This window comes from Gobio gobio (assembly GCF_949357685.1).
Source record: "Gobio gobio genome assembly, chromosome: 16".
NCBI lineage: Eukaryota > Metazoa > Chordata > Actinopteri > Cypriniformes > Gobionidae > Gobio > Gobio gobio.
In genome coordinates, this window is record NC_137109.1 from 20,670,005 (window position 1) to 20,697,760 (window position 27,756).

Genomic DNA, 27,756 nt, shown 5'->3' on the forward strand with positions numbered 1-27,756 from the left:
TTCCACTTTGTTATAATACCACTAACAGTTGACCGTGGAATATTTAGTAGTGAGGAAATTTCATGAATGGACTTATTGCACAGGCGGCAACCGATCACGGTACCACACTTGAATTCTCTGAGCTCCTGAGAGCGACCCATTCTTTTACAAACGTTTGTAGAAGCGTCTGCATGCCTAGTGCTTGATTTTATACTCCTGTGGCCATGGAAGTGATTGGAACACCTGAATTCAATGATTTGGTTGGTCTACTATTTATGGTAAATTTTCAAAGTGTGGTTCTGTGAACACTATAACAGCTAATATTGCCCACAACCCATTGTGCTTTGGAGGATTCAGTTCAGAACTACAAAGGCAAAAAAACAAAAAAAAAAGTGTTAAAAAAATAGACAAACTACAAAACATGGCGGATAGCCTATGCGCGACAGATGGTGAGAGGTTTAAATAAAGGTTTGAGTGACTAATAATCAGTGTAACCTAATACATTTTTTTAAGGTTATCGGTGTTATATTTTATCTGCAATAATGTGGATCCGTCTGGCAATTAACTTTTAAAAGCATCATTATGCATTAATTTGAGGCGAGCGGCAATTTTACTGTAGTATGTCCCAAAGCTTGTCTACTCTTTTGCTACACTCAAATTGTACTTTTCTTCACAAAAAGAGTACACCAGCATCACCAGCTTTTTTTGCAGTTTAGAGCAGTGGTTCCCAAACCCTGGCTCTCACTATACCGTTGACTTCACATCATCTGAACAAGCCAAACATAAGGTTTTCGCAATATAGAGAGCAGCTCTTCAGCGGACAGCATCACAAGCTGCTATTTGTGAACACTGTGCTTCGCCAGATTCCTTTAAAGGGGGCCGTGAACAAAAAGTTTGAGAACCATGATTGGGTCCTACTTTATACCTTAACTACTATGTACTTACATCAAAAAAATAAGTACAATGTACTTGTGTACATATTGCATTGCAAAACACTTTTGTGGATATTGAGGTGGGATACGGGTAAAGTTAGAGACCGGTATGGTGTTGTGTGGTTTAAGGGTAGGGTTAGGTGTAAGGGAAGTGTCAACAGTGCAATTATAAATGTAACTACAGAAATTACAGATGTAATTACATGCAGGTAATTTTTAAAATGTAAGTACGGTGTAAAAACATGTACACAATAAATGCATTGTATCAAATGACTCATTTAAATGTTAGTATATAGTAGTTAAGGCCACCTAATATAAAGTGGGTCCCATGATTGCTCCAACCCTAAACCAACCATCACAGAAAACGTTCTGCATTTTTACATAAAACAAGAACATGGGGATCAAAAATGTCCCGACAAGGATTTCAGATATTGCCATCTTTGTGGGGATATTTTGCATATGTAGGGTTTACCTGAACCACACACACGCACACAATCACTGAACTTTTATTTCAAAAGAGTGATTAACATTTTCATAGTACAAAACACGTTAATGAAATAACCAATACATTTACTGAAGTGCAGTTTTTCCATTAAAAAAAAAGGGCAAAAAATTGAAAATCCTCTGCAAGTTTGTCTATCTACACTTCCCTGAATTATGACAGTCTACAAAAACTGGAGAAAAAAAAAAAAAAAAGATTTGTTGATGTCACTCTCAAAGGAGGGAAAAATGTTACCGGACTATTTCCAAGTTCTCAGTCTGAATGGAAAAGTATGTGAAACAATGTGCGTGGAGCGGGTAACAGCACGGAAGCAGAAAGTCTTGGTCCAAGTAATCATCAATTATTCATTTGGTGAAACCTGAGATGTGGAAATGTCTCTGTGCCGTCAGTGTGACATCAGTCAGACCCTGACTCCTCTGAGCTGGCTGGTGTGGAGGCGGCTTCCTCTTCCTCCTCCTCATCATCAGAAGCCTGCAATAGATTAGGCAGGTTAAATGACGCAAATCTAAATGACTGATAAACCCGAGAGGAAACGCATCGGCCACACACCTTGCGTTTGCTGCCTCTGTCGTGGTCAGAATCAGACGAGCTCTCCTCGCTGGAGATGAACTCTTTGCTCTTAAAGCTGTCGTTTCCGACTTCTTTCTTTTTCTCCTTTTCTCCTCCACTCTTTTTCTTAGCTTCCACCTTGCCTCCTTTCTTTTTCTTTTCCCTAAAATCATAAGCGGTGATTTTGTCAATATAAAGCAGAGCTGCAAGGAACACGTTCACAAGAACAAAGTAGATTTATACTAATACTTGTATTCGCCAAGAACACATTAAACTGATCAAAAGTGAGATTAAAGACAGATTTCTAAATATTCCTCTCACATAAATACTGTTCTTTTGAACTTTCTATTAAATCAAAGAATCCAGAAAAAGTACCACAAAAATATTAAGCACAACTGTTTGTATGTTTATACTTGGTTATAATAAGAAATGTTTCTTGAGCAGCAAATCAGCATATTAGAATGAAGATTATTATTTAGAATGATACATCACATTATTATGTAAATCAAATATATGCAGCCTTGAAAAAAAAGATATGAATATGATTCATCTGGTGAGTTCTCTGTTAAAATGCAAATTGAACTTTATATAAATTCTACACAATACACATTGTGCAAAAATGTGTTAAGATATAAAACGATTCTAACAGTGTGTTTTTGATAGATTTAGAGTGGTTGGCTCACTTAGTAACAGATGCCGCCGCCGCCGCAGCAGCCGCTCCACCTCCACTCTCTTTGTACTCCTTCATGGCTTTTTCGTATTGTTTCTTGGCCTCTTCCGCTTTTTTGTCCCACTCCTGCGAAACACATAAGAGACATTTAGCTAAACATACTGCTGAATCATATAAACAAGTCAGATGACTATAACAACACAGCATCAGAAGTTTATGCTTCCATCATCTGTCTGTGGCGCTATAAAACAAACCAAAGACAAATAATTCAGTAAGTGGCTAATAAATGCATTCAGTGGTGCAGCATTCACTCTGCATTTGCAGGAAAGGAAGCAATTTTCCTGAAAACTATGGACTCCATGCATAAAACATTGAATTTGCCACAGAACTAAAGCCCATAAACGATGCGTTTTGATTGAGGAAAGAGTCAAACCAGAGGTGTCCAAACTCGGTCCTGGAGGGCCACGGTCCTGCAGAGTTTAGCTCCAACTTGCCTCAACACACCTGCCTGGAAGTCTCTAGTATGCCTAGTAAGAGCTTGATTAGCGGGTTTCCTTGTGTTTAAATGGGGGTGGGACTGAACTAAACAGGACAGTGGGGCAGGATTGGACACCACTGGTCAAGACGATGTAAATCTATGAAATTTAAGGCATTAATGATTGACATTCCTCACAGTTTTATGCAAGGCAAGATTTATTTGTATAGCACATTTCATACACAGTGGCAATTCAAAGTGCTTTACACAGAAATTAAATTAAAATATTCGTAAGTGAATTAAAACAGTTATAAGGGGAATGAAAATAAATAAAAAATTAAGATGAAATCCCCTATCTGGGGATTTCCCAGATATTTCATTGCATATTGATTATGCAATGAAATTAATTCATACCACTCAACCTGCAGACAGTCTGGGTTGTGCTATACGTTTTAAAGAAATGCATACTTTAATATGACCACCAATAATGGCACTGTAATATTTGCGTGCTGCATGTTGATTGCCATTTTCCTAAAATCGAATCTCCAAAGGTCGCATAGAAGTAGGGTTGTGTTGGCATGAGATTTTCACGGCACGATAAGTCTCAGAAAAAGATCACGAGTTTACGGTTCCGCGGTAAACAGCATTATACAAATCAATTATTATTATCATCATCATCAGTTAAAATGACTGCTAAATGAATGAAAGCGGGTGTTTTGCTTGAACAAATGCTTTGTTATGCTTTATTTTAACTTGAAAGCATTTATTTTTGTTTATTCAAATTTAAATAAAATGAAAAACATGTCTAAATTAAATATAATTGATTATGGATTAGATTAGCACCTTATTTTTATCATTAATAATTAATTAAACTTTAAAGTCCTATGAAATGTATTTTATTTATATTCTTTGTATGATTTAATACAAATATATTAAAACAAAAAGTGGTAAACAAATGGATGCATAAAACTGACAGATTTAATTCATTCAAAAAATGTAGTCAAATGAAAATTTAACAGCTTTTATCCTTTTATTTTTATGGAAAATGCTGCTCAACAGATTTACTAAATTTAAAACGGACAAATTATATTCCTTAATGTTTAATTGTGTTATTGTTATTAAAGAAGTACATTCTATTGTACAATAGTAATAGCCTAAAGTTGTGTCATCATTTCTTCAAATTAAACTGAATTTATTTTGATGGGTTGTAGTGAAGACCTTTGAGTTTCAGAGTGTATTTGACAATGGTTTTTCTCAAATAAAATGATAAAATGCTCATTAAGTGTTCTCTCATGTGTTCACATGTCCTCATATTGTGAGATGGCAGATGCAGAAAACACAGTGAGCATCACGCGTACTTCAGTATGTAGACGAAACGGTGTCGCTCATTCACAGAGACACAGATTATAGCAGTTTTTTGCGCTTAAATAAAATCGTGACTGGTCTGTGAATATTAATTTTGCAATTCTACTTTAAATGTATTCATTAATCCATCAATTTGTGCATTTATGACTGGATTCTGGGATTACCTCTGCATCTCGGAAATAATACATATACGGGACTTATCTTCATGGAGGGAGGGTGTTCTCAAATAGGTTTCCTCCTTTTGCAGCCACTTTGCATCTACATTTTTTTGCAAATTGGATATCTATCCTCAAGGACAACTATGCATTCGTATAAAAAAAGCATTCACATAATTTTTACAACTATTTCGATGGGGATAGAGATTAGTGATAGCAGCCGGTGTCTCTGACATTTTCTCCCCTGTACGTGTGTGGGTGGAGCAAGTTGAGAGTAGGGATGGGCAACAGTGGTCGAGTAATTGAGTACTCGAACGTGACAGCGACCCTTGATCATGAGAACGATGATTGCCCTGACTTAAATATATTTGTCTCTTTTATTGGTTATTGCAGCATTTTGGGCTGTACCTGAGGTCTTGAAAAAAATTATAATAATAATTTAAGTGCATGATGAGCAGAGTCAAACTGTCACGTACATAGCATTATAATGAGAACACGATTGTAATAAAATGTTGTTTCTCTGTGCTTTCGTTGTCCGTGTATCATCGTTGTTAAGGGAAGAGCGCATTCAAAATGTGATAGTCTGGCTTTAATGCATCGTTGTATTTTTACACTCAGTAAATGAAATGACATACTAAATATATTTTCATCAGTTATATAGCAATGCAATTATTATAAAGCTTCCTTAAAAGGGACTGACTTTCTGGTTGTTGGTGTGTGTGTGTGTGTGTGTGTGTGTGAGAGAGAGAGAGAGTGATTCTAATGCAGCTGACCTCTTTCCGGTCTTTGCCCAGCTGCTTCCACATTTCTCCAGCCTTCTTGGAGATTTCAGTAATAGATATCCCAGGATGCTCACTCTTGATGCGTTCTCTGTTGCCGTTCAGCCACAGCATGTAAGCGCTCATCGGCCTCTTAGGAGCAGCTGCATCTTTCACTTTTTTCTGTTCACCGCAGAGAGAGGAAGTGAGGTTTAATAGTGTGCAAGTTGGGGTAAAGTCGGTTTCATTTTCTAAACTATTGAACAGACGCCAATAAGTGTATTAAGGTATTTCACAGTGATGTTTATCATGCGCAGTTTTAACAGACAACAACACACTTGACACTGGTGTCAAAAGTGCATCTCTCTGATGCCCTTACTCTTTAAGACATATCGATATTTATAGGTAAATACTGATATTTCAGATAATAGTAACATGTTGCAACAAAAAAAAAAGTCCAAGACCTCTTTCCGTGGTTTTCTCTCTTTTCTCTCTTTTTTCTCTTTCACCACTTTCTTGGGCTTCTTTTCAACTTTTTTCTTCTTTCCTTCATCTTCACTGTCGCCATCCTCTCCTTCGCTATCACTCACTGAAGCGTTACTGTCATACCTGCACAGACATAACATTAGAGGGAAAGATCGACAAATCATCTAAGAATCAAGATTACAGATAGTTTTATTTAAGGCTTTTTTCATGGCAAAAATTCAAATGACAAAAGTACAAATATCATATAAATACAATAAAACCAAGAGTCATATTATATTTTATAAATTAACAAAAAAAATTTAATTAACATGATAAAAAAAAAATCCAAAACCTTTTCAGGCATAATCTAAGAATAAATAAAGACCAGTTTAAAATCCCTTACTCTTCTGGGACGTCGTCATCCTCTTCCCCAGGGTTGAAAGACTCATCTACAGGAAGATATTAGATATTAACTACTCGACAGAATTCAACATGTTGCACTGACAACATACACTTTGAGGTTCCATTACTTGACTTTTTAAATCTATTAAAACTTACTTTTTTAGGGTAGCCTTTATGTGATCATTTTGTAATTGTTATTTTATAGTGCATTCATCTTAAATTAATTTGATATCATGTTTCATTTTGTATTTTAATGCATTTTATTTTATTCTTGTAAAGCACTTATACATTTATACAATGGTGTATTAGTGCACTCCCACTTTTTCAGCTACTTTGGTTAGGGAAGTATATTTTTTCAAAAAAAGTCTCCATTAAAACCTTTTAAGCCATGAACAAAGCCAACCAACTACAAGGTGAATCATAACATTACATACTTTGATTGGAAGCTAAAAGTATTTAAAAATAAATACAAAAAATAGGTACAAGTCTGTGTACTTAATGACTTTAGTGATAGATAGAACTACAATCCCAAGAAGCAACGCGAAAGACAATTAAATTAAAAACAATGGAGAAATATAAAATTATTCATTTAAAGGTGGGGTAGGTAAGTATGATCTAAAACACTTTTGTCCAAATTTGTTAAAACTGTCTTTATATGTCAATACATAATTAAAATGTAAGTACTCTGAAAAAGAGAGTATAAAAATCGAGTGACCCTAGACTTTTTAATCTGCAATAAACGCCGCTCATTATTTTCGTTCGGGCCGAATCAAGTGATTGGCTTGGGCACCTGTCACTCTCTCGCTACCATGGCTACCGCCGCTTTTGCTCCAGGATCTGCCCACATGCGCGCACCCCACTGTTGCCAAGTCGGGCTACTTCCACACATAGACCGTAAAAAAATATGGACGACGCGACTTCATTGACTTCCGCTGACCATAGTTGAAGCTTTCATAGGCTCGCTCACGGCGCTGACATCTTGGGGCCGTGTCTGCGCAGTAGAGAACAGGAAGTAGCGGCGCGATTATCAAAAGCCCGCCCACACTCTCGCAGATGCAGAACAATTCATTATGTTGGTGTGAAATAAACAGTTATGGAAAGTAGAAATTAAAGCTAAAGCTCCAATCTCCTCCCAAAAATCCTGAAAAAAGTCCATTAGTGCCTCAGTGACAACTTCACTCAGAGAAGCCATCAATCTCAGCTGTCAATCATGACGTCACATCCCCCGTTTTTATAGCATCAAATAACTCACTAAAACTAAACTTATGTAAAAAACGAACACTTGAAATGAAATTATTGTAATAAAACAATTATTTGAAGTGTAATTGAATTGTTTAGTGTGTCTCGCGTCCATTCAAATACATGGAGGGGTGGGGTTTAGGAGCTATAATGGGACCGGCCACCGGGGGGTGATCGAGGCGAGGAAACTTCAATTTCTGACAGGAGCACTACAGGCTTGCTTCTACACTGTTGCCGCGGGCTGTTTTTCATGTCCGCGGGTAGAAGCGACTCCAATTATGTGATGTTTTGCCCCGGGATTTGCGAATTTTAGTAGGCAGCCCTGCCAAAAAGACACATATTTTACCCCCCAAACGCGATTTTTACCGGAGAAACACGATTGGGCTTGTTTTGGGCTAGTTTTGAGTAGCAATTGGGCGGATTTTGTTGTGAAAACCTGGCAACCCTGGCGCACCCGTTTGATTTGAGTTCAAGAGGCTGTATTTCTGCTGGACATGTAATCTTTCATTTTGATTATACATTTTTTTGGTTTATGTTTTCATGAAGCATGTCTCACTAGCACACGTAGCTGCCTAATATAGCTAACATAACATTACTTAGCATAAAGTTACAATGTTATACACCTAGCGAGCCATTAGTAGAGATGATAAATACTCAATATGCTTAGGTCAAGTTGATCGCTGTTGTGTTGAATTTCGCAAAATGTAACTTTAGATAACAAAATGCATGTGTAAAAGCTGGTACACCGCATCCAGGAACTTTTTTTTAGAACTAAGTTAGCTTTAGCTACTACCCTCTGTCTAAACTCTTTTACCATGTTCACCGGGAACTTTACCTGCACGTTTATTTCGGCCCTTGGTTTGTTTTTATATACTCTACCAATGTTTTTATCTTGTATCTGTGTGTGTCGTAGACACTGTTGTGTGTGTATTTTGAACTTTACCAGTATCGTTATTCTAGCTTGAGAGTGAGTACTAAAAGACATCTTATTTGTTTATATTCATAATGATAGTTAGATTTTTTTATTACATGTGATTCTGACATGTCACTACATGCACTCCGCTCCTTCTCCGCTCGTCTCAGGTAAATAATGCGTCTTTCAGCTGATCGCGGTCGGCTTAGCGCGTTCATGTGTTTTGGGGGCGTGGCTTTGGAAAGAGCCCAGAAGGGAGAAGGTGGAGTGAATGGAAATAATGAGCTGTCTTTAAAACAGTCTTGAGAGGTCTACAGACACTCAATTTTCATACTTTCTTTTTCAGAGTACTTACATTTTAATTATGTATTGATATATAAAGAAAGTTTAAACAAATTTGGAAAAGTTTTTTAACCAAATCCTACCTACCCTACCTTTAAATATGCTGATTATATAAGAAATATATTAAAAGGTGCGGTGTGAAATATTTATGAGGATCTATTGACAGAAATAGAAATAATATACATAACTATGTTTTCAGTGGAGAATAAAGACCTTTCATAATGAACCGTTATGTTTTTATTACCTTAGAATGAGTCATTTCTATCTCCATACACCGCGGGTCCCCTTACAGTGAAGCCACCATTTTGCGCCGTGATGTTTCTACATGGCCCTAAACAGACAAACTGCTCTACAGAGCGCTAGCTACTCTCTGTTGTCTCAGACGACGACATTTGTCCAGTATCGGCCACAGTAGATTCTCTATATGCTTTGAAAGGAAGGGGTGAGAGGTGGGCGGCTGCAATACGCAAACTCACCACTAGATGCCGCTAAAATTTACACAGTGCACCTTTAAGTTTATGGCAAAATATACGTGTATACAAATATTTAACTGGGAGACCGACTCTTTTGGATCGTTTTGCTTGTTTTCGACTCGTGCAATTTTCTGTACAGCATCATGGGTAATGTTAGACTGGGTAAACCCAGCCTGATCTGTCAGCGATTTGATTTCGCCCTGCAGCTCAGGCTGGAAACATGTACATTCGTTTATCCTGCTTCTGTCACACTTTTGCGGGAACCAATCACAGACTGGCTTATCCAACTGGCACGCTATTGGAGGGTTTAACACGACGACGGATAGAGAAGCGATGCCCGTTGATCACGCCTCTTGTGGTCTGATTTAGGGATGCACCGGTTGACCGGCCAAAAACCGGAACCGGCCGGTTTTTGCTTCTAGCGCGCGATCGGCAACCGGCCGGTTTTCTTTGTATTTTTCTGCCGATTTATCCGGAAGTGCGCCCGCGTGCACATACGCCTATATTGCAATCATTCGCGAACATGTCACTTGTGTGTTACAAACGGAACCTGGAGAACTGAGGAAGAGCCGCTTTCCTGCGCGAGCCTACCTCTCCGCGCCCTGCACAAGTGCAGATAGTGAGCGTTTGTTCAGCTCAGCTTCATCTGCTCACACAACGCGTCTGCTAATACAACGCGTCTGCTAATGTCCGATTCGCGAACCAATGACTCATTTGAACCGAATAATTTTAACGACTGGTTAGAACAACTGATCCGTCCAACACTTGAACTAACGAACCAGTTTATTAATTTACTCAGAACTCCTCTGAAATGAGAACACAAGTGTGCTTACCCAATTCAGCAAGAGTGAATAGTAAGAATTAGTTTAATCATCCACAGTCATTCAGCTTATTTATGTTGACAATGTGTAGTGAAATATAATTTAGTGTAGACTGGAGTTAGGTGAGACCAGAACAAAGTTGTTAGCTAGCTGATAATTTTACTAAATTGTATATGGTAGAAAATTAGGCTATTTATTAATTTTTTATGCTGCTTTTTAATATTGATATGATTATACCAAAACAATTATCATTAAATAGTGTAAAAAATGAGGATCAAAAGAAACAAACATCAAGGTAGAGATCATACATAATATCAGATGTCAAAATAAGATAAGCAAAAATTACAAAAGTTTCTTTGCATTTATTTTACATGTATTGTCAGTATTGCGCTCACAGATCACGTAGGTAGAGGACTTTACTGTGTGTGTGGATGACAATGTCTGTCAGCCACCACCGAAGACCATTTTTGACCCAGGAAAAACCCTGCTATAGGATGATAATTTTTATTTGGTAACACTTTAGAATAATGGTCATTAGTTAATATTGGTTAACTAAATTAGTTAACATTAACTAATAATGAACTGCACTTATAGAGCGTTTATTAATTTTGTTAATGTTAATTTCAACATTTACTAATGCATTATTAAAATCTCGTTAACATTAGTTAATGCACTGTGAACTAACATGAACAAACCATGAACAGCTGTATTTATATTAACTAATGTTAACAAAGATGAACAAATACAGTAACAAATGTACTGCTCATGGTTAGTTCATGTTAGTTAATACATTAACTAATGTTAACTAATGACCATTATTCTAAAGTGTTACCTTTTATTTTACCTACATTGACTTAATTTGATTTAAAAAGCACCTGCTGTAGCATCTTAGTTTTTTTTCGTTGCACTAAACATTATTTGATTTAACATTTTGGAACAATTATATACTTTGGTTTTATTTAATTTCACTGGTAAAGACTTTTTCTTTACACTGAATTTAAAAACAAATGCTGATTTAAGTAACATCTTTGTTTGGATTGCAGAATATGCAGTTGTTGCCTTTAATTTCACCTTTCAGCCTTTAATTTCCAATTAAATTTCTTGTTAATTTCAGATTGCGGACTTGTTTTCATTAGCCATAAGCCAATTTAGCCTGTTAAATACCAAATAAACATCTTGTTCATGTATACTTTCATTCTTTTATTGTGTTAAAAAATAAATTAAAAAAATCGTAAATCGGTATCGGAATCGGCCAGTTTTCTTGAAAAAAATCGGTATCGGAATCGGCCATGTAAAATCATGATCGGTGCATCACTAGTCTGATTGGTTGAAGGACTTTCCAATTGTGTACAGAGTCATTTGAATTATGCTCATTTATCACGCCTCTTGTGCAGTAGAAAATACATAGCAGACTGCCCAGACCAATGTTCAATCTTAAATTGAGCTTGGTCTGGTGATAGCCAGACAAGGGTAATGTAGTTTGCACCACGAATTCTGCTGTGATTTAAAAAAATACATCTTCAGCAGAAGCAAATAGCATCGATTAACAACCTCATAGCTCACAGTCGGTTTGTCTTTAAAGGTTTATAAGTTATTGTACAAAATCAATTTCCCTATAAAGATAATGAATGTGTTGCTAGAATGCTGTGAACCAAATCATTGACAACCACATTTTGGTAATCCTCTTTTTCTTTGAGGAAAATAAATGCTCATATAATATTTACTTTTACCTCTTGAGGATCAGAATATTTTCTCAAGGTTAAGCACCTCCTATTTAATTTATTGAAAAATAAAGTTTGCATTGTGTGTTTTAGTTGAGGCGTGTCATTACCGCTATCACCCTCGGATTCATCGCTGCCGTCTCCCTCCTCTCTGATCTTGCCCTCTTGCTTCATCCTCTCCAAGTAAGCGTCATGCTGGTCTTCATCAGAGTCACTGTAGCCGTCTGCTCCTTTCATGCCCTACCACACACAAACAGTTCGATAAATAATGGGAATCTAACACATTACTGTGCACGCTGCTGCTGTCCACAGGAAGTTAATGTAGTAAAAGTGTCGCCATCAGGGGCACTTTAGTATAAACACACAGAGTCTGGATCATAGAATTAGAGGTTCAAACGCTCTTCCTGCTTATTCCCGTGAGTGTAAATCCATCAACAGAATGGATTGTTTATTTAGTTAAAACCAGTTTCTCATTGCACATTCAACCATGCGTGAACGTGGCATGCATGTAACATTTGGGTGTGCCCATAGAAAAAGCTCCTAACAATCTATTAAATTATAACTTTTGAAACAAACATGGTCATCAGAACAAGCTCAAACTCAAAGAAAAAATTTAATTAAATCAAGAAATTAAATAGATATTGCGCATTAAGGCTGGGCCATGTGTAAAATATTTCCTTTTAATATTTATTTTGTTATCAAACAATACAGCAAATAAAGTGATTTTTATGTTAAAGAGAAATATTTCCGCAAATCGGTTTTATCCCGTTTCAGTTCAAGTGAATCAGTTTACGTCACAGGTTGTGTTTCCACTCACTCTATAATGTGATTAAAGCAGTACTGTGGTGAAGTTAAATCATGTAAACACAATACTGTGATTAAGCAGAGTACTTATCTACTGCAGTTATGGTTACACAGGCATGTAAATGCTTTAATTGGATTTCTGCTCTGAACAAAGTGGCAATATGCTACTGCTGTAGAGATATGACGTCTCACTCATGCGCCAGTTTGAAAGCATGGATGAACAGAAGCCACTCATACAAACATGTATGTGTTATAATGGTGCTCAAATGCTGTTTTAATACAATTTAAAATAAGTTTTCTATTTTAATATACTTTAAAATGTAATTTATTAATAAAATTTTTTTTGTAATTTATTCGGTGATCAAAGCAAAACTGGAGTAATGATGCTGAAAATTTTCTAGTTTTTTCAGCCAGATATACTAAGTGTTATTCAGATAAATATTAACCTACAAAAGAAATTGAATAAAGTAATCAAATGTAAAATAACATTGCTGTATACATTAAATATAGACTAATCCTTATTAAAACTACAGTTTATTCATTCAAGAGCAGTGAGTGATTTTATATTTGTCTTTTGTTGTTTGATTAATGACTGCAATAGATTATTAGGCTGCTGTCACTTTAAGAGCTAACGCACAGATCGGGGGGGTCATTCGAATATACTACCGGTTCCATACAAAGCTTAATGCTAATCGCTGAAGTAACCCTTTAAACATTTTCCCTTGAGTTGATTTAGTGAAAAACTGTAGAAAAGATGCTGGATAGCTATTTTTGGATAGCTTATTGACTCTTGCTCTAAATATAATATGCTTTAAAAAGGCTAGACCTTTTCCCTACAGCAAATGCATTTCTATTGTGCATTTTGGCCTAAACCAAAATGAATGTTTTGGAAACAACAGAACATACCTCTTTAACTCCTCTGTTCTTGATGTTCAGCTTCTTGGCATTGACAAAGTCAAAGAGTTTCCCATATTCTTCCCTACATAAGACAGAAGAGACGTGATCATTATTTGTGAGGGCCGGGGAAAAAGAACTTGATGCTCATGTCTATTAAGGCCAAAGTGCTGCAGAAGTTGAGGAAGGGATTAACTACTTATGTTAGAGAGATGAATAACAAAAGGTGTGATGACTTGTGGGTAATGTAGTTTACCTCTCAATGTTGCTAAAGGTGTACTGGTTATTCTGTTTAGTCTCTATTTCGAAGTCAAAGGAGCGAGTGGTGGTGGTTCCTCTGGCGAAGTTAACGCAGGAGATCTCCTCGAAGCGCAGGTGAACTGGTGGCTTGTGCACATAGATAAAGCCTCTTTCCAGTGGATACAGCAGCCCTGAGCTCGCCTTGTACGCACACGTTATACACTGAGACCCGGAGTGACTACACACACACAGATAAAGACTGACATCAGTAAAGACATTTCAAAACAAGAGCTCAACTTTATCTTGACACTATTATGAGTATGAGAACTAGGGGTGGCCAATATGAGCAATTTATATCAACATTTTGGGCAAAAAATATATTTTTTGCTACTATTTGCAATAACATCCACACCATTGAGGATGAACACGTCCAAACAAGTTATTCCTCATTTTCTCTAAAGGCCCCGATATATTAGAAATCGAAGGATGAACTGGTGTAACTTAATTTTGAACAAAATCAGGCCAAAACAACGTTTTTTTTGGAGTTGCTTGCCAAAGCAAACGTTCCAGAAGTTTGCTCCGGCTGGTAAACGCCTCCAAAAAAGAACTCCAGCGTGAGTATACTGGGGCCTTAAATGTAAAGTGATTGTAATGTAACTCCCAACGTCCAGCTGTGCTTTGCTCAACCACAATAAAAATACTAGAATAGCGTCCACCCCTAATGAGAAACAGAAAAATGTTGAGTATTATATCTTTATAAGAGCATTTGCTTGTGTGCGTTACCCCTGGAAGTTTCCAGGCACCGTGATCTTCCTGTTGACCAGAGCCTTCATGACCCTGCTGACAATCTCATAGAGCGTACCAGACATGTTCTTACTGAGCTTCCCATCAAAACGCTTCTCCACCTCATCCCTAGAAAGAAGACAGAGAGAGATCCATCAGTAGAGCTAATGGAGGATAACATTTGACATACAGAGAAAGTCCAGTGAACTTACTCGCTCATGTTGAGAGCAAGACTGAGGTCTTCATCTTTGGAGAAGAGGAGGATGAGGAAATGATAGCGTGTTTGACCCTGTTTAATGGGCGGGTCGAGACTGATCTGGAAAATAAAAGGATCAAGGATAAACCCTCTAAATAGCCATGACACAGCATTTTCATAAAGCATCTGTAAAGATTTACTGAGCTCATAATTAATAAACCCGTGATTCAACATTTAACCAGTAGATGGCAGCAGCACCAATGCATTATTTAGCATGGGGCACATTAATAAGAGAACACATTAGGTATGTTTACATGCACTAGTTGGAATGAATCAAATCTGATTTCAGATTCAGAAAGTTCTGTTTATATGAACCCTTAATGGTACAATCTGATTGACATTTGTTTACATGTGCATTGGGTATATGCTAAGTTAACATCAAATGTAAGACTTTAAGGGTTTCACCAATAAGGATTAAGCTTAAATCTAGAATAAATCAAGGTTTATCTAATAATTCTGTTGCACCAAACTTTAAAACTAAGGTTTGTATTTAAACAGACTGGGCCAGACAGTCAACTGCAAAACAGGGTAACTGCAAATTATTAACAATAAACTAAATTTCAATACATAAATATTGAATAAAACATCTTCTGTTCGGGTACCTATAATCTTTTTATTGCCTTTCTTTAAACACTCACATTCATTGGATTCAATTAGTGCCTTTTGAAGTTTAATAAAATCACAATAGGTCGTATCATGATCCGTTATTTTCCATCCCCAAATTAAAGATCTCTTAAAATGATACTTAAGACTTTTGTTACACCATTGAAGACATTTAATGAAGACTTTTTAATGACCATAAATTTGATCCAACTGGAATTAAGATGTTTAAAAGACCCGCAGGAACCCGGTGCGCAGTTGCTGCATTCAGAACAGGAGAAACTCACTGCCATAATGTCACCGGAGCTCCTACGCTATAACTTACTATTTTAACTTTGCCTTAATGACATTTAAACAAATACCTGACATGTCAGAGCTTTTTTATTTTCAAATATTTCAGATATGCGCATCTTATTTATTTTTATATAGATAGATAGATAGAGATAGAGAGAGCTGTCAAATTGATTTATCGCAGCTAACAAAAGTTCCTTATATAGTATATATGTGTATATAGTAGGGATGGGAGATATGACCAAATTCTTATTTCACGATATCTATATATTACGATATAGGTATTTTGTGTTGTTTTCTCTAATTTCTATTATTAAAAAAGACAGTTTGAATTTCAAAAGAACTGAATTTGCGATCACGTGCTGAGGCGCGGCTTTCTGTGCACACGTTTACGCTGCGTGTCAGTCAGCGCATTCAACGCATTGAGCTCTTTTTCACTGCTTATTGTGCTTAACACTTTAACAGGGCACGTCCCAAATTCACGATCGCCTTCTGAGAGGCAGATTTCTGTGCACACACTTTGGCAGCGTGTCACTCAGCACGAGCACCGCACCGACTTCCTTTTCAGGATATATTGCGCTTAAGTCTTTTTAACATCAAGCACGTTGCGCTCTTTTTATTCTCATTCATGCATTTCATCATCATCATAATCATCATCATATGTATATACTGCTATATATCATATCACCCCCTAATATGCATGTATGTATATACTGTATATAATATTTAAATATTCAAACATACCTTGCATGTGCATGCTTACATACGTTATTTAAAATCTAAAATATACACTGACCTTTTCAAACTGCTCGAAATTTCAATCATAACAAAAAAAAATTGCTTTTTGTTACATTAAGCCTTTTCAGTCCGAGTGAGCCATCAATCTGATAAACAGATTATTTGGCCGCATGTAAATGTAGCTATTGTCAAGTTTAATCCATCTCTGGTGGGGAGCAGCACACAAAACCACACAACTCACCACAAAGAACATCTGCCTCTGGTCCTTGTGTGGCAGCAGGAAGAGACGCAGTACAGTTGTGTAGGGGATCTTGTAGTCAAAAGTCTTACCATGCAGGTGCAGGAAGGAGGGGTAGATACGAATGTCATACCTAAAAAAGAAAAACACTAACTGAGCCAAACAAAAACAAAAAAGACTCAAATACAGGCCATGTGCATGGAGAGACACAGAGCTCCAGATGGTTGCAATGCACAAAATAAAATTGCAACCATTTAAAAAGGTCCATATTCAGAAAAAAAGTTGTACCAAATGTACAAAACTACATTTTTTAAATCAACTAGTCAGTCAGCCTCAAAGGGAGAGTTCACACAAAAATGAAAATTCAGTCATAATTCACTCACCCTCATGATCATCAAAAGACTTGTGTTTATCTTCTAGAAACATCACAATTGCTTGATGCTTGAGAACAAACCTCATTGGTTCTCACACATCAAGCAAGCGTATTTTATCCATTTACCATATTTAATAAGCTCTATGCATGTGTCCTGATCAATGTTTATGTGAATAAAAGCCTAAATATAATCTGTTCATTATAAAGCAATCGTGTCTCTTCAGAAGACCTGGATTAAACCGCTTGATTTATATAGATTACTTTTACCATGTCTTTATGAACGTTTTAAAGAAATGGACTTTCAAAAGAAGGACAGAAACCTTATAGATTAAAAATATATTTCTTTGTATTTCAAAGATGAACGGAAGTCTAATGGGTCTGGAATGACATGAAAGTGAGTAAATGACAGTATTTTCATGTTTGGGTGAACTAACCCTTTTACAACATGTCACCCATTCTGGCCAAAGATATGTATTAGAGCTGCACGATTAATCGTTAAAATTGCGATCCGTAAGATCGCGATCAGAATTCAAAAACCCACGGGATCTTGCCAAATGACCACGTATCTACTATTTTATGCCTGTTTCACATCACAAGCATCAGCGGAGCGTGAACAGCGCATTTTGCCGCTGCCCATGTTAATGAATGACGAGTGTCCACTGGCGCAAAGCTAGCAGAGCAGAGCGAGAATTTCCAATTCATTCCTTTGAACTTCCATAGGAATTAATTGAAAACACTCTCTCTTGTTCTGCGCCAGTGGACACTGACCATGAGAGGGTTGGCCGTATGAAGCAGCTTCACAAACAAACAGTCTTTTCAACCACACATTATCGTCATTTATGCGTTACAAACATTTAAATAACAGGCGATAAAATTTATAGTTTGGGTTAGGGGTGTGATACACTCATCACGTTTCGATACAAGTCGCGATACTGAACTCACAATACGATATGCATCCCGATATTTTAAGCCAAAGTAAAATACTTTTTTTAAAACTTTATTATTAAAATAATATTATTATTAGTGTATTATTATCAGGACCCACAAATATTCCCCCATTGCATTATTATACATTATATTCAACATTATATATTGTCGTTTAATGTAATAATGTCACTGAAACTAATTTTCCCCCTAAAGCATTACTCGTGCTTTCAATGCAGGCAGGATTCTCTCCCCATGCTCGCAATTCTCCCGGTGCTCGCTATGTCCCGCCTCTCCCACTATTAATGCACTATACATATAAGAATAAACCATCTAAAATGCTTTGAATAATCATACTACTAAAACTAAATGTGATCTGATGATTTAAATTATGTTTGCGCTATAACTTTGAGGAGTGCCACTTTAAATGTTTGCGCTCTCACTTTGAAGAGTGCTGTTCCGGCAGCGCGTGCACTTCAGATGGTCAATGCAATCAATCACAGTTCAACTACAAGAAAGCGTGTCAAAATGACCACTCAAACTGTAAATGTTTAGCTCATCCAAGAATTTTAATTCTGCATTTACTCACTCATGTTGTTTTTGCACGTCAGGCAATCATTTGAACATCTGTGTTTACTACAGTATGCGCATCGTGTTCAATATATTCATCATATAAAGCCATCGTGTCTCTTCAGAAGACTTAGATTCGATATAAGAGCGCTCTCCATTTTATACAACAAAAAATAATAATCGTCATTCTCAATTTATCAAGAATCATGCAGCTCTAATGTGTATGGTCATAACACCAGTGCTTTAAAGACACACAGACACTTACCTTCCTCTCGGCGTAAGGCACTGAAGTTCTTTAAAGACACACACAGCATCTCCAGTAGCTTGGATGACGTCTGCCTTTGAGAGAACATTCTGAGCAAACCCCTGACAGCATCAGAGAGAGAGAGAGTGAGAGAGCGATATTATCAGCACCAACAACAGCTGCTCACACACTGACAGAGACAAACACATTCACATACACACAGACCTCCACAGGGTCTGAGCCGTCGTCCCCAGTGTTGGGCGGGACATAGAAGCGGACCTCCATGAGTGACACCTCCGCATCATCATTCTGATGGAACTCCACCGTCACCTCGTTCTTTCCCGTTGCACACTGGGATACGCTGGACAGCGGGATCTCAAAGACAGGACTGTCGCTCACCTCAAATGACAGCAGAGACCCTGAGCGCACACACAAATACATCAGTGACCACATCGTGCAAGGAAACCGTGGTTTTGATTGCCCTAGCTCTTATTTCAGCCCGAAATAACTAGTTTACCGTTCATATCTAGGAAGATTTTTGAGAGAAGTCTCAAACCAAGGCTGCATTTATATGATCAAAAAACAACAAAAACTGAAAACAATTCTTTTAAATTGTAATATTTCACAGTATTGCTGTTTTAATATATTTAAAAATGTTATTCCTGTGATGATAAAGCTGTATTTTCAGCATTACTCCAGTCTTCAGTGTCACATGATCCTTCAGAAATCATTCAAATTTGATGATTTGTTGGTCAAGAAACATTTCTGATCATTATCAACACAAGCTAATTTTTTTTCAGGATTTTTGTTTTATAACATTTTTATTTTAAAACATCCTTGAATACATTTAACTATTCTACTGAATACTGAACAGAAATTTAAAAAAATTTCTAATGCATAGTTTATATATTTTGATGCCTGAGGTGATATTCATTGGAAATTTTCTGAAAAATAAAATAAAATAAATAAAATAAAATAAACATACCCCAGTACCAGGGCTCCAGACTAACATTTGAGAGCAGAGGCACTGGAGGAAGATTTATCATAAAATTAATTTAATAATAAAATTACTATTTGTTTGTTAATAAGCACAGTTACTAATATTACATGTTTGTTTATTGGAAATTTAACAGAGACGCGCTGAGCTTGAATTGATATGCAGAAAAAAATTAACTTTAATTAACGAGTCAAAAACCTCATTTTTATCCATGATTAACTTCCTACTTTTACCATATATTAGGAAAGGGGAGTGGAAATGGCTAATAAGTCAAATAAGTGCTCCTCTGCCACCAACTACTGGTTATAGTAGTAATTTTATGTCTTTTTTTAATAACAGATTTCTGTGCCGAACACTTCCCACTAGATCTCACAGTAGCGATGTTCTTAATTCTGTGGCGATTTCAAACGCTCTCTCACTAGATCTCAAAGTAGCGATAATATTAATTCTGTGGTGATTTCAAACGCTCTCACTGGATTTCCCAGCGCTGTGTAGTAATGGTGTCGGATGATCGAGATCACCTCGTGTATGCGCTCATAAACGGTCCGTGCAGATCAAACAAGATATTGTTGGTATCCATCTACAGTACTGTATATTAAATTGTACAATGCTCACTTAAATTTCATATTAAAAATACAAATTTAACACTTATTTTAGTCCTTCAATTTTTATTAATTTCAACTAAATATTATAGAACTTTCATATCAGTCATTTATCAGCATTAACATGAAAATAACGAGCGCTTGCTTTCAGACTATTTGAATTTATTATTAGATGATGGGTGTGTGTACCTGAAAATTTGGCAGTGCCCCAATTCCAGCCCTTCACACACATGTCCTTCTCTGCCAATTCGACCTTGTAGTTCGTTTTAAAAAACGCTGAGATTTTATCAAAATCCTGCAGCATGGAGGAAAGCAAAAAGGAAGGAGAGAGCAAGAGAAGGAAGAGATAAACAGAATTAATGCCTCACTTCCCCTGACTCTCTTTCTCATCCAGCCCTGGGTTCATTAATAAAGAGTTGGCAGCGGCGCTCGGCCTGCTGGGACGGCGGAGGTGTGTGTAATCCGGCCGGAGGCTGATGCGGAGCACGCTCAATCAGCCTGTTTATTTATCCAGCACTGCACAATCGCTTCCACATGTCACTCCACCAGGTGTGTGTGTGTCCATCTGTGTGCTAATGAGCTTGGCGCTGGGTTACAGAATCCCTCACCATCACTTAAACATTACACAAACCAGCATTCCCTGATCCTCGAAATATTGTCTTTTTTCCAAATGTAAAGACAATGACGATGCTGGTTTAAAGTTAGCCGTTAAACAACACAGCGAACAAACACACACACACACTCATGTCAACTTTGTCTACATGTTACAGATTCTTCCGGAGTTATGGTACACTGCTTAATAATAAACACCACACACATAATGACTTCATACAAACACACACATACAGAGCAAATCCATTATTGGAGGCCAGTGATTAACCCCTGGAGAAAAGCATTCCTGTAACATCTTGAATTACACACACACTGCACTTCCTTTGACATAGAAGAAAAAAGTTTTGCATTAAAATATTACATTTATGGATATGCAGCTACTATTGTTCACCCTGCACACTCACTGTGTCTTTGAAGCCGTCGTATTTGTAGATGTGTCCAGTGCTGGTGACCAGTTTGATACCATGACCCAGGCAGACCCGACGCCACTGGGCCGCAGAGAGTTCAGGGGCCGGGATATTGTCCACCTTCCCTGTTTTATGGCTTTTATAGACCACAGACTGCTTGCTGAACCTCAGACGACCATCGTTCTGATGACAAACACAAACAGGAATGTGTGGAGAGCAATTATAGATCATTTACTATGCTACTGTCATTTCTCTGTAAATAACCTTGTGTATATTACATATTTTCTGTACATTCTTAAATGTTTCCATCTAATGGCAAGTTTCTGAGTAAGTGTAACTTGTGATACTTTTGGAACGGCATATTATTGCTGTAAAGAGCATGCAAATGTTCTCGATGCATGGAATACCTACATGACAACTATGACAAGAGTATGAAACACTGCACAATGCATACTTCTGTGAATTGATTTGAACCCTGACATACATATGGGAGTGTGAGGAAAAATATTTTGGTTAACAGTTTATTGAAACTTTAGACAACAATAATAATAAAATAAAAATGTCTGTACATGTGTTTTATGTTCTATTTGTTGTTGATAGTGAGAATATGGAGTTCACACTTGAGGAGAAAAAAAAAAACCCAAACCAAAACCGTTTTATTCAGAGGCCTAAACAGAGCAAAAATATGCAATTTTGGTTGCTGATTATATTTATATGTACCAAAAATTGATGTAACTCTAAAAGCTTATAAGGTAAATCAATGAGATCTTAACACAATAGCAGACTTGCGTAAAATGCATATAAATATCAGTCACTATATACAGAACCGGTCAAAAGTTTGGACACATTTAGGTTTTTTATTGTTTTTAAAAGTAGTCTCTTAATCTCAACAAGGCTGCATTTATTTGATTAAAAATACATTAAAAAAAACTACGAAATTGTGAAATATTACAATTTAAATGTAATGCTTTAAAATGTAATTTATGTCTGTGATCAAAGCTGAAGTTTCAGCATCATTACGCCAGTCTTTAGTGTCACATGATCCTTAATTATCTATTTATTTATTAATTAATTTGGAAATTGATACACTGACATTCAAATGTTTAGGGTATCAATTTCCAAATAAATAAATAGATAATTAAGGATCATGTGACATTGAAGACTGGAGTAATGATGCTGAAACTTCAGCTTGGCATTTAAATTGTAATAACATTTCACAATATTACTCTTTTTAATGTATTTATCAAATAAATGAGATTCAAAAACCTTAATGTTTCCAAACATTTAACCTGTACTGTGTATCTACAAATAATCGTACGAAGATATTTAAATACTCAGTTTATTTATCAAAGCTCTGTAGTTTTTATTGTGGGGGCAAAACATAAATGAAATGCAATACAATGATGACAGAGATGGACAAATAAACGCTCCTCACATGCCTGATGGATCATATTTGATAACATTTTAACATGATTTTTTCAACAACAAATAAATGGTATCTGGATAATCAAGTAAAAGTTGCTTCAGTCCAGTAAGTGTTTATCTTGAAATATTAGCAATCTAAAAGTTATTCTTCAGTTCTCAGTAAAAAGTACCACACAACCATAAAAGGGATAGTTCACCCAAAAATGAATATTACCCCATGATTTAGTCACCCTCAAGCCATCCTCCTAGGTGTGTATGACGTTCTTCTTTCAGACGAACACAATCAGAGTTATATAAAAATGTCCTGGCTCTGTTCCACGCTTTATAATGGGAGTGAATAGAGGATTTGATTTTGTCCCAAAAAAGGGCATATAATCCATACGACTTCAGGGGGTTAATAAAGGCCTTCTGAAGCGATGCATTTGTGTAAGAAAAATATTCATATTTAAAACTGATTGAATGAAAACTCAATTGAATGGTCAATTGCCATTCATTTGCTGCCCTCGCTATGCGCGAATACACTGCAGGCTCGCTCTCGCTCGTATCTAAGGTAAATCATCAACACTATCATCTATACATGTATGTTATTGAACTAATGACATTATAATCAGCTAAAACGCATGCGCATCGAATATTATTTTAGCTTGAAATGCCCATCCCTACTTAATAGTGATAAAACCGAGGTCCACAAGATCTACTCTGACCAAATCTGATGGTTTTTCTGTGGACATCGATCATAATGTAATTGGTCCTTCCCCGCAGGTTAAGAGTCTGGGTGCACACTTTTCTTCGAAGTTCATGTTAATAATGTTACGTGCACTGCATAATTTCATCCGCGTAATATTAATCGTCTCCGTCCTTCCCTCACATTGAACAGTACTGCAATCCTCATCCACGCACTGGTTACTTCACGTATCGACTGTTGCAAATATCTCCTTACTGGTCTTCCTTCCAAACTTCTTTATAAACTTAAACTCTGTGGCTCGTGTTCTTACTAGCACTCCTTCTACTGAGCACATTTCACCAATTCTCCAGCGACTACACTGGCTTTCAGTGAAGTATCGCATTGTATTCAAAATTCTGCCTCTTACATTCAAGGCACTACATGATCTCGCTCCTCCGTACCTGATCTTCTCCATATTTACACCCATTTACGCGCTCTAAGATCTTCACTATCACTCTCTCTGGTGTCACCACATATACGCCTAACTATCATAGGAGCTAGAACTTTTAGCCATGCTATAAGTATTTGACTTCCTATTTATAGAACTGTTTTGTTTGCTTGTAATGACCTTGGGTGTTATGAAGGGCGCAGTTAAATAAAAAAATGCATTAAGTGCAGAGGATGGAGCAAAATAAATCACTGGATTAGAAGTGAATTAGAAGTTCTCATGAATTAGAAGTCTAAAACGATTTTTAAAGAGAAATATCTGAGGATTTCGATATAATAGAAGAGGTGCTTGAGTTTGTTGCCCAGCCCTATTAGTTTGAACGGCGTATTTGCTTGAAAACTGTTTGATGAGGCAAAGCTTGCGCTACTCCTACTACATCCTACTAGGGCTGGGTATTGACACAAGTTTCAGAATTCGATTCGATTTCAATTCACAAGCTTTTGATTCAATTCGATATCGATTATTTTGGATATATATCAGGTACAATACATAGCAAATTGTCTCAAGGAAAACAAATCTCTGAACTAATGTTGTAAACTATGGAAACAATGTTTATTTAATTCATTAACTGAAAACAGGATGACTAATCAATTCTTGGGATTTAAGAATTGATATTGTTTTGTAAAAGTGAGAATCGACTAAAATTGAGAAATCTATATTTTTTACCCAGCCCTACGTCATACATCGCATCAGAGGTTACTCTTTTGCCGGATAGGCGGTCTAGCGGAAGCAAGTTATTTTAGTTTATAAAGTTATAAATATGGATATTTTTCTTACACAAACGCATCGATTCACTCCAGAAGGTCTTTATTAACCCCCTGGAGCCGTGTGGATTACATTGATAATGGATGGATGCACTTTTTTGGGTTTCAAAATCTCATCCTCCATTCACTTCCATTATAAAGCTTGGAAGAGCCAGGACATTTTTTTATATAACTGTGTTCGTGTGAAAGAAGAATGTCATACACATCTAGGAGGATGACTTGAGGGTGACTAAATCATGCGGTAACATTCATTTTTGCGTGAACTATGTCTTTAAAGGAGAGGGGGGGGGGGGCATTTTTATAATTATACTAGGTATTTTAGTCGCAAAAAAACATTAACTATTAATCAGACGACAGTAGATTGTTTCATAATGATATAAAGGCTTCAGAAATTCATGCATCGGACATGAAGCTTTATAGGTTACAGTAATGCGAAATGTCAAACTGCGACACCCAGGGGTCATTTACAGTTTGCTAGATACGGTGTGTGTTAAAAGAACAAAAAACCCTCCATATTCGAGTGAAAGTTTTAATGTCACCTACCCAAGATCCCTTCATCTCTTGATGGATGTCATTAAACTCCAGAGTGTCTCCCATCTCTGTAAAATATGAATAAATCATAAATAATACATCTACCCAGAAATAACACAGCATTCATCACAGACGAGTTTCAATGATATCTGATATAGTTGGTCTTGCTCTGGAGGCTTTATTTCACGTCTTCACGAGCTGTATTGTGTCCAGTCATATCGTTAGTTGTGTTTCTCCCTCATCTTTGTGTTTGGCAGGACAGTGCTTGTGTCGCTAACTGACTGAGCTACTTAACGTTACACACAGTTCGTCGTGAGTTTAAAGGTTGAATTGAGTGGATTCGAAAGCGCTAATAAGGCTGAAGATGCGGCCCATGTAGGAAAGCTCAGTAAGTTTTGAAACACCGCCGCTGCGTTCACACACTGCTGTACATGTGGAGCGGACGAGATTGCCTCAGCCGGCTTGATTTAAGAGCATCATCATCATACAATTATACATATTTAGCACTTACTTTAGGTGAAGAACGACTTTATAAATGTATACGCGTGTTTCCCGGTGTTGAAGAAATGTGATGAAACACACACAAATAACTGCAATGATCAAGCGATCCTATTCTCCGGTTTCCCGCGCCAAACCTCCGGGTTCTGAAGACCGTGACCCGGAAGAACTGCTAAAGGGTCACGCGTTTCCATGACTCCGCACTCACATGTTCCTGACATTTAAAAAAATATTTTTTTATAAAGTATTTCCCGTGAAAAAGTGTCAACATTTAAACTGTAGTATTTTTTATGATTATTATTTGTCCCATCCCCCCCGAATATATATATATATATATATATATATATATATATATATATATATATATATATATATATATATATATACTGCATACATAATGATTGTAACAACGAAATAAAAAAATAACCTCATAATTAAAAACATGTTTCATATTTTATATTAATATATTAAATGTAATATTCATATTTTAGTTTAATGTTTAAAATTGTATTATTAATATCAAATAATAAAAAATGCTTAATTAAATTAAATTAATATAAACATAAAATAATACAAATACTTGAATATTAAAATAAGGTCTGTATTCGTTCCCTCACATTCTCATAACATTTTTCATTGTAGGCTACATTTATGAAATGCACTTTCTGTAAAGCTGCTTTGAAACGATGTGTATTGTGAAAAGCGCTATACAAATAAATTTGAATTGAATTGAATTGAATTGAATATGTGCTGTCCTAGTTTGATTTTTCTGTGAAAATTCTTTACTTCTACTTTCTTTGAAACATTTTTTGGGATTGTTTCGACCTATGTTTGGGTCAAATATGGACAAACCCAACCGTAAAAAATTAAACCAACAGTTGGGTTTGTCCATATTTGACCCAAAAATGGGTTGAAACAACCAGTCTGTCCTACAAAAGAAAAATAGAATAGGCTACAATAAACCTGACTTATAGATTTAAAACATTTATTTTAACTTTTGCTAAAAAGGCTATAACCATATAGCTACAGTGAAAGATAAAATAATATTTTCTATTCACTTAATAGCGTTGGGTTAAAAATAACCCAACATAGTGACCCAATATGTGTAAGTGTAACCCAAAAAAACAACCCAACGTTTTTTACTGTGTACGCAAACATTTTTTTGTCAATTAAGTTTTATTGAAAGACAAAACATTAAGTCATGCATTTACTGAATTTATGTCTATACAATATACAATACAATTAAAAAAATAAATAAATAAATCACCCCCCCCCCCCACCTCAACAAATACCATCACAAACAATCCCATATACCAGACCTGTTTACATTTCATTGAAAAGTATGATGAAGAAATGTTAAAACATTACATAAACACAATGATGCATTAGTCCAGGGTTTCCATCAAGATAACAGATAAAAGGGTGCCAGATTTTGTCAAACAGCTCAAGTTTGCCCTTCAAACTCTGTCAAATACATTCCAAATTTAAAGTAGGCCCAGAGGTCATCTCTCCAAGCCATAACTTGACAACAGGAGCTTTTTCTTCCAGAACAACAGTAGTAACTTCTTGGCTGCAATTATATGCAGTTTGTGCTCCTGATAATGTCCATTAAGTTCCAGAATGATGAGTGCCAGGTCCGGCTGCATTTGCACCCTAAAAACTTCTGAAAGCACTTGAATAATTCCATTCCAATAACTCTTGGAGCAAAAAAATTAAACTAACAAATCAGCATCTACTGTATTACATTTGTCACAAAGATATTTTGGAAACTTCTACGCAGTTTCTTTTTTGAATAATACAGTCTGCGAATGACTTTAAACTGAATTGATAGAATGTTCATTAATTAATATCCTTTAAACTCTTCGTGTACGCAATTGTGTTCGTGTCTTTTCATTATTCGGATGAAGAATGATAGTCGGTCGAGCTGTAGATATACCCGTGTTAAACAGCAGAGGACGCCAGCAGCATCACGAACCGTCCTCAGGTAAATCACTCAAACATCTCAATACCGTATTATGCGATAATAATCACA

The 27,756-nt window shown here is 36.4% G+C and overlaps 1 protein-coding gene across 1 annotated transcript; it reads right to left on the reverse strand.

Moving 5' to 3' along the window:
• Window positions 1-1,399: 1,399 nt before the first annotated feature.
• On the reverse strand, window positions 1,400-25,887 carry ssrp1a (structure specific recognition protein 1a). The gene is made up of 18 exons (XM_079839825.1): window positions 25,738-25,887; window positions 25,239-25,294; window positions 21,332-21,517; window positions 20,505-20,610; window positions 18,942-19,135; window positions 18,738-18,838; window positions 16,609-16,738; window positions 14,695-14,798; window positions 14,483-14,611; window positions 13,716-13,937; window positions 13,472-13,544; window positions 11,872-12,001; window positions 6,254-6,299; window positions 5,850-5,994; window positions 5,401-5,568; window positions 2,646-2,758; window positions 1,963-2,125; window positions 1,400-1,884 (listed from the first exon to the last, which is right to left on the reverse strand). The coding sequence occupies exons 2-18, from the start codon at window positions 25,290-25,292 to the stop codon at window positions 1,810-1,812; spliced, it is 2,139 nt and encodes a 712-aa protein (XP_079695951.1). The 5' UTR covers window positions 25,293-25,294; window positions 25,738-25,887; the 3' UTR covers window positions 1,400-1,809.
• Window positions 25,888-27,756: the final 1,869 nt, after the last annotated feature.

Coding starts and splice junctions, on each gene's coding strand:
- ssrp1a (XM_079839825.1), bottom strand. CDS start 25,292: ATGGGAGACACTCTGGAGTTTAATGACATCCATCAAGAGATGAAGGGA. Junction 14,799..16,608: donor AGAGGCAGATGTTCTTTGTG/GTGAGTTGTGTG, acceptor TTTATTTTCCAG/ATCAGTCTCGACCCGCCCAT. Junction 1,885..1,962: donor ACAGAGGCAGCAAACGCAAG/GTGTGTGGCCGA, acceptor AATCTATTGCAG/GCTTCTGATGATGAGGAGGA.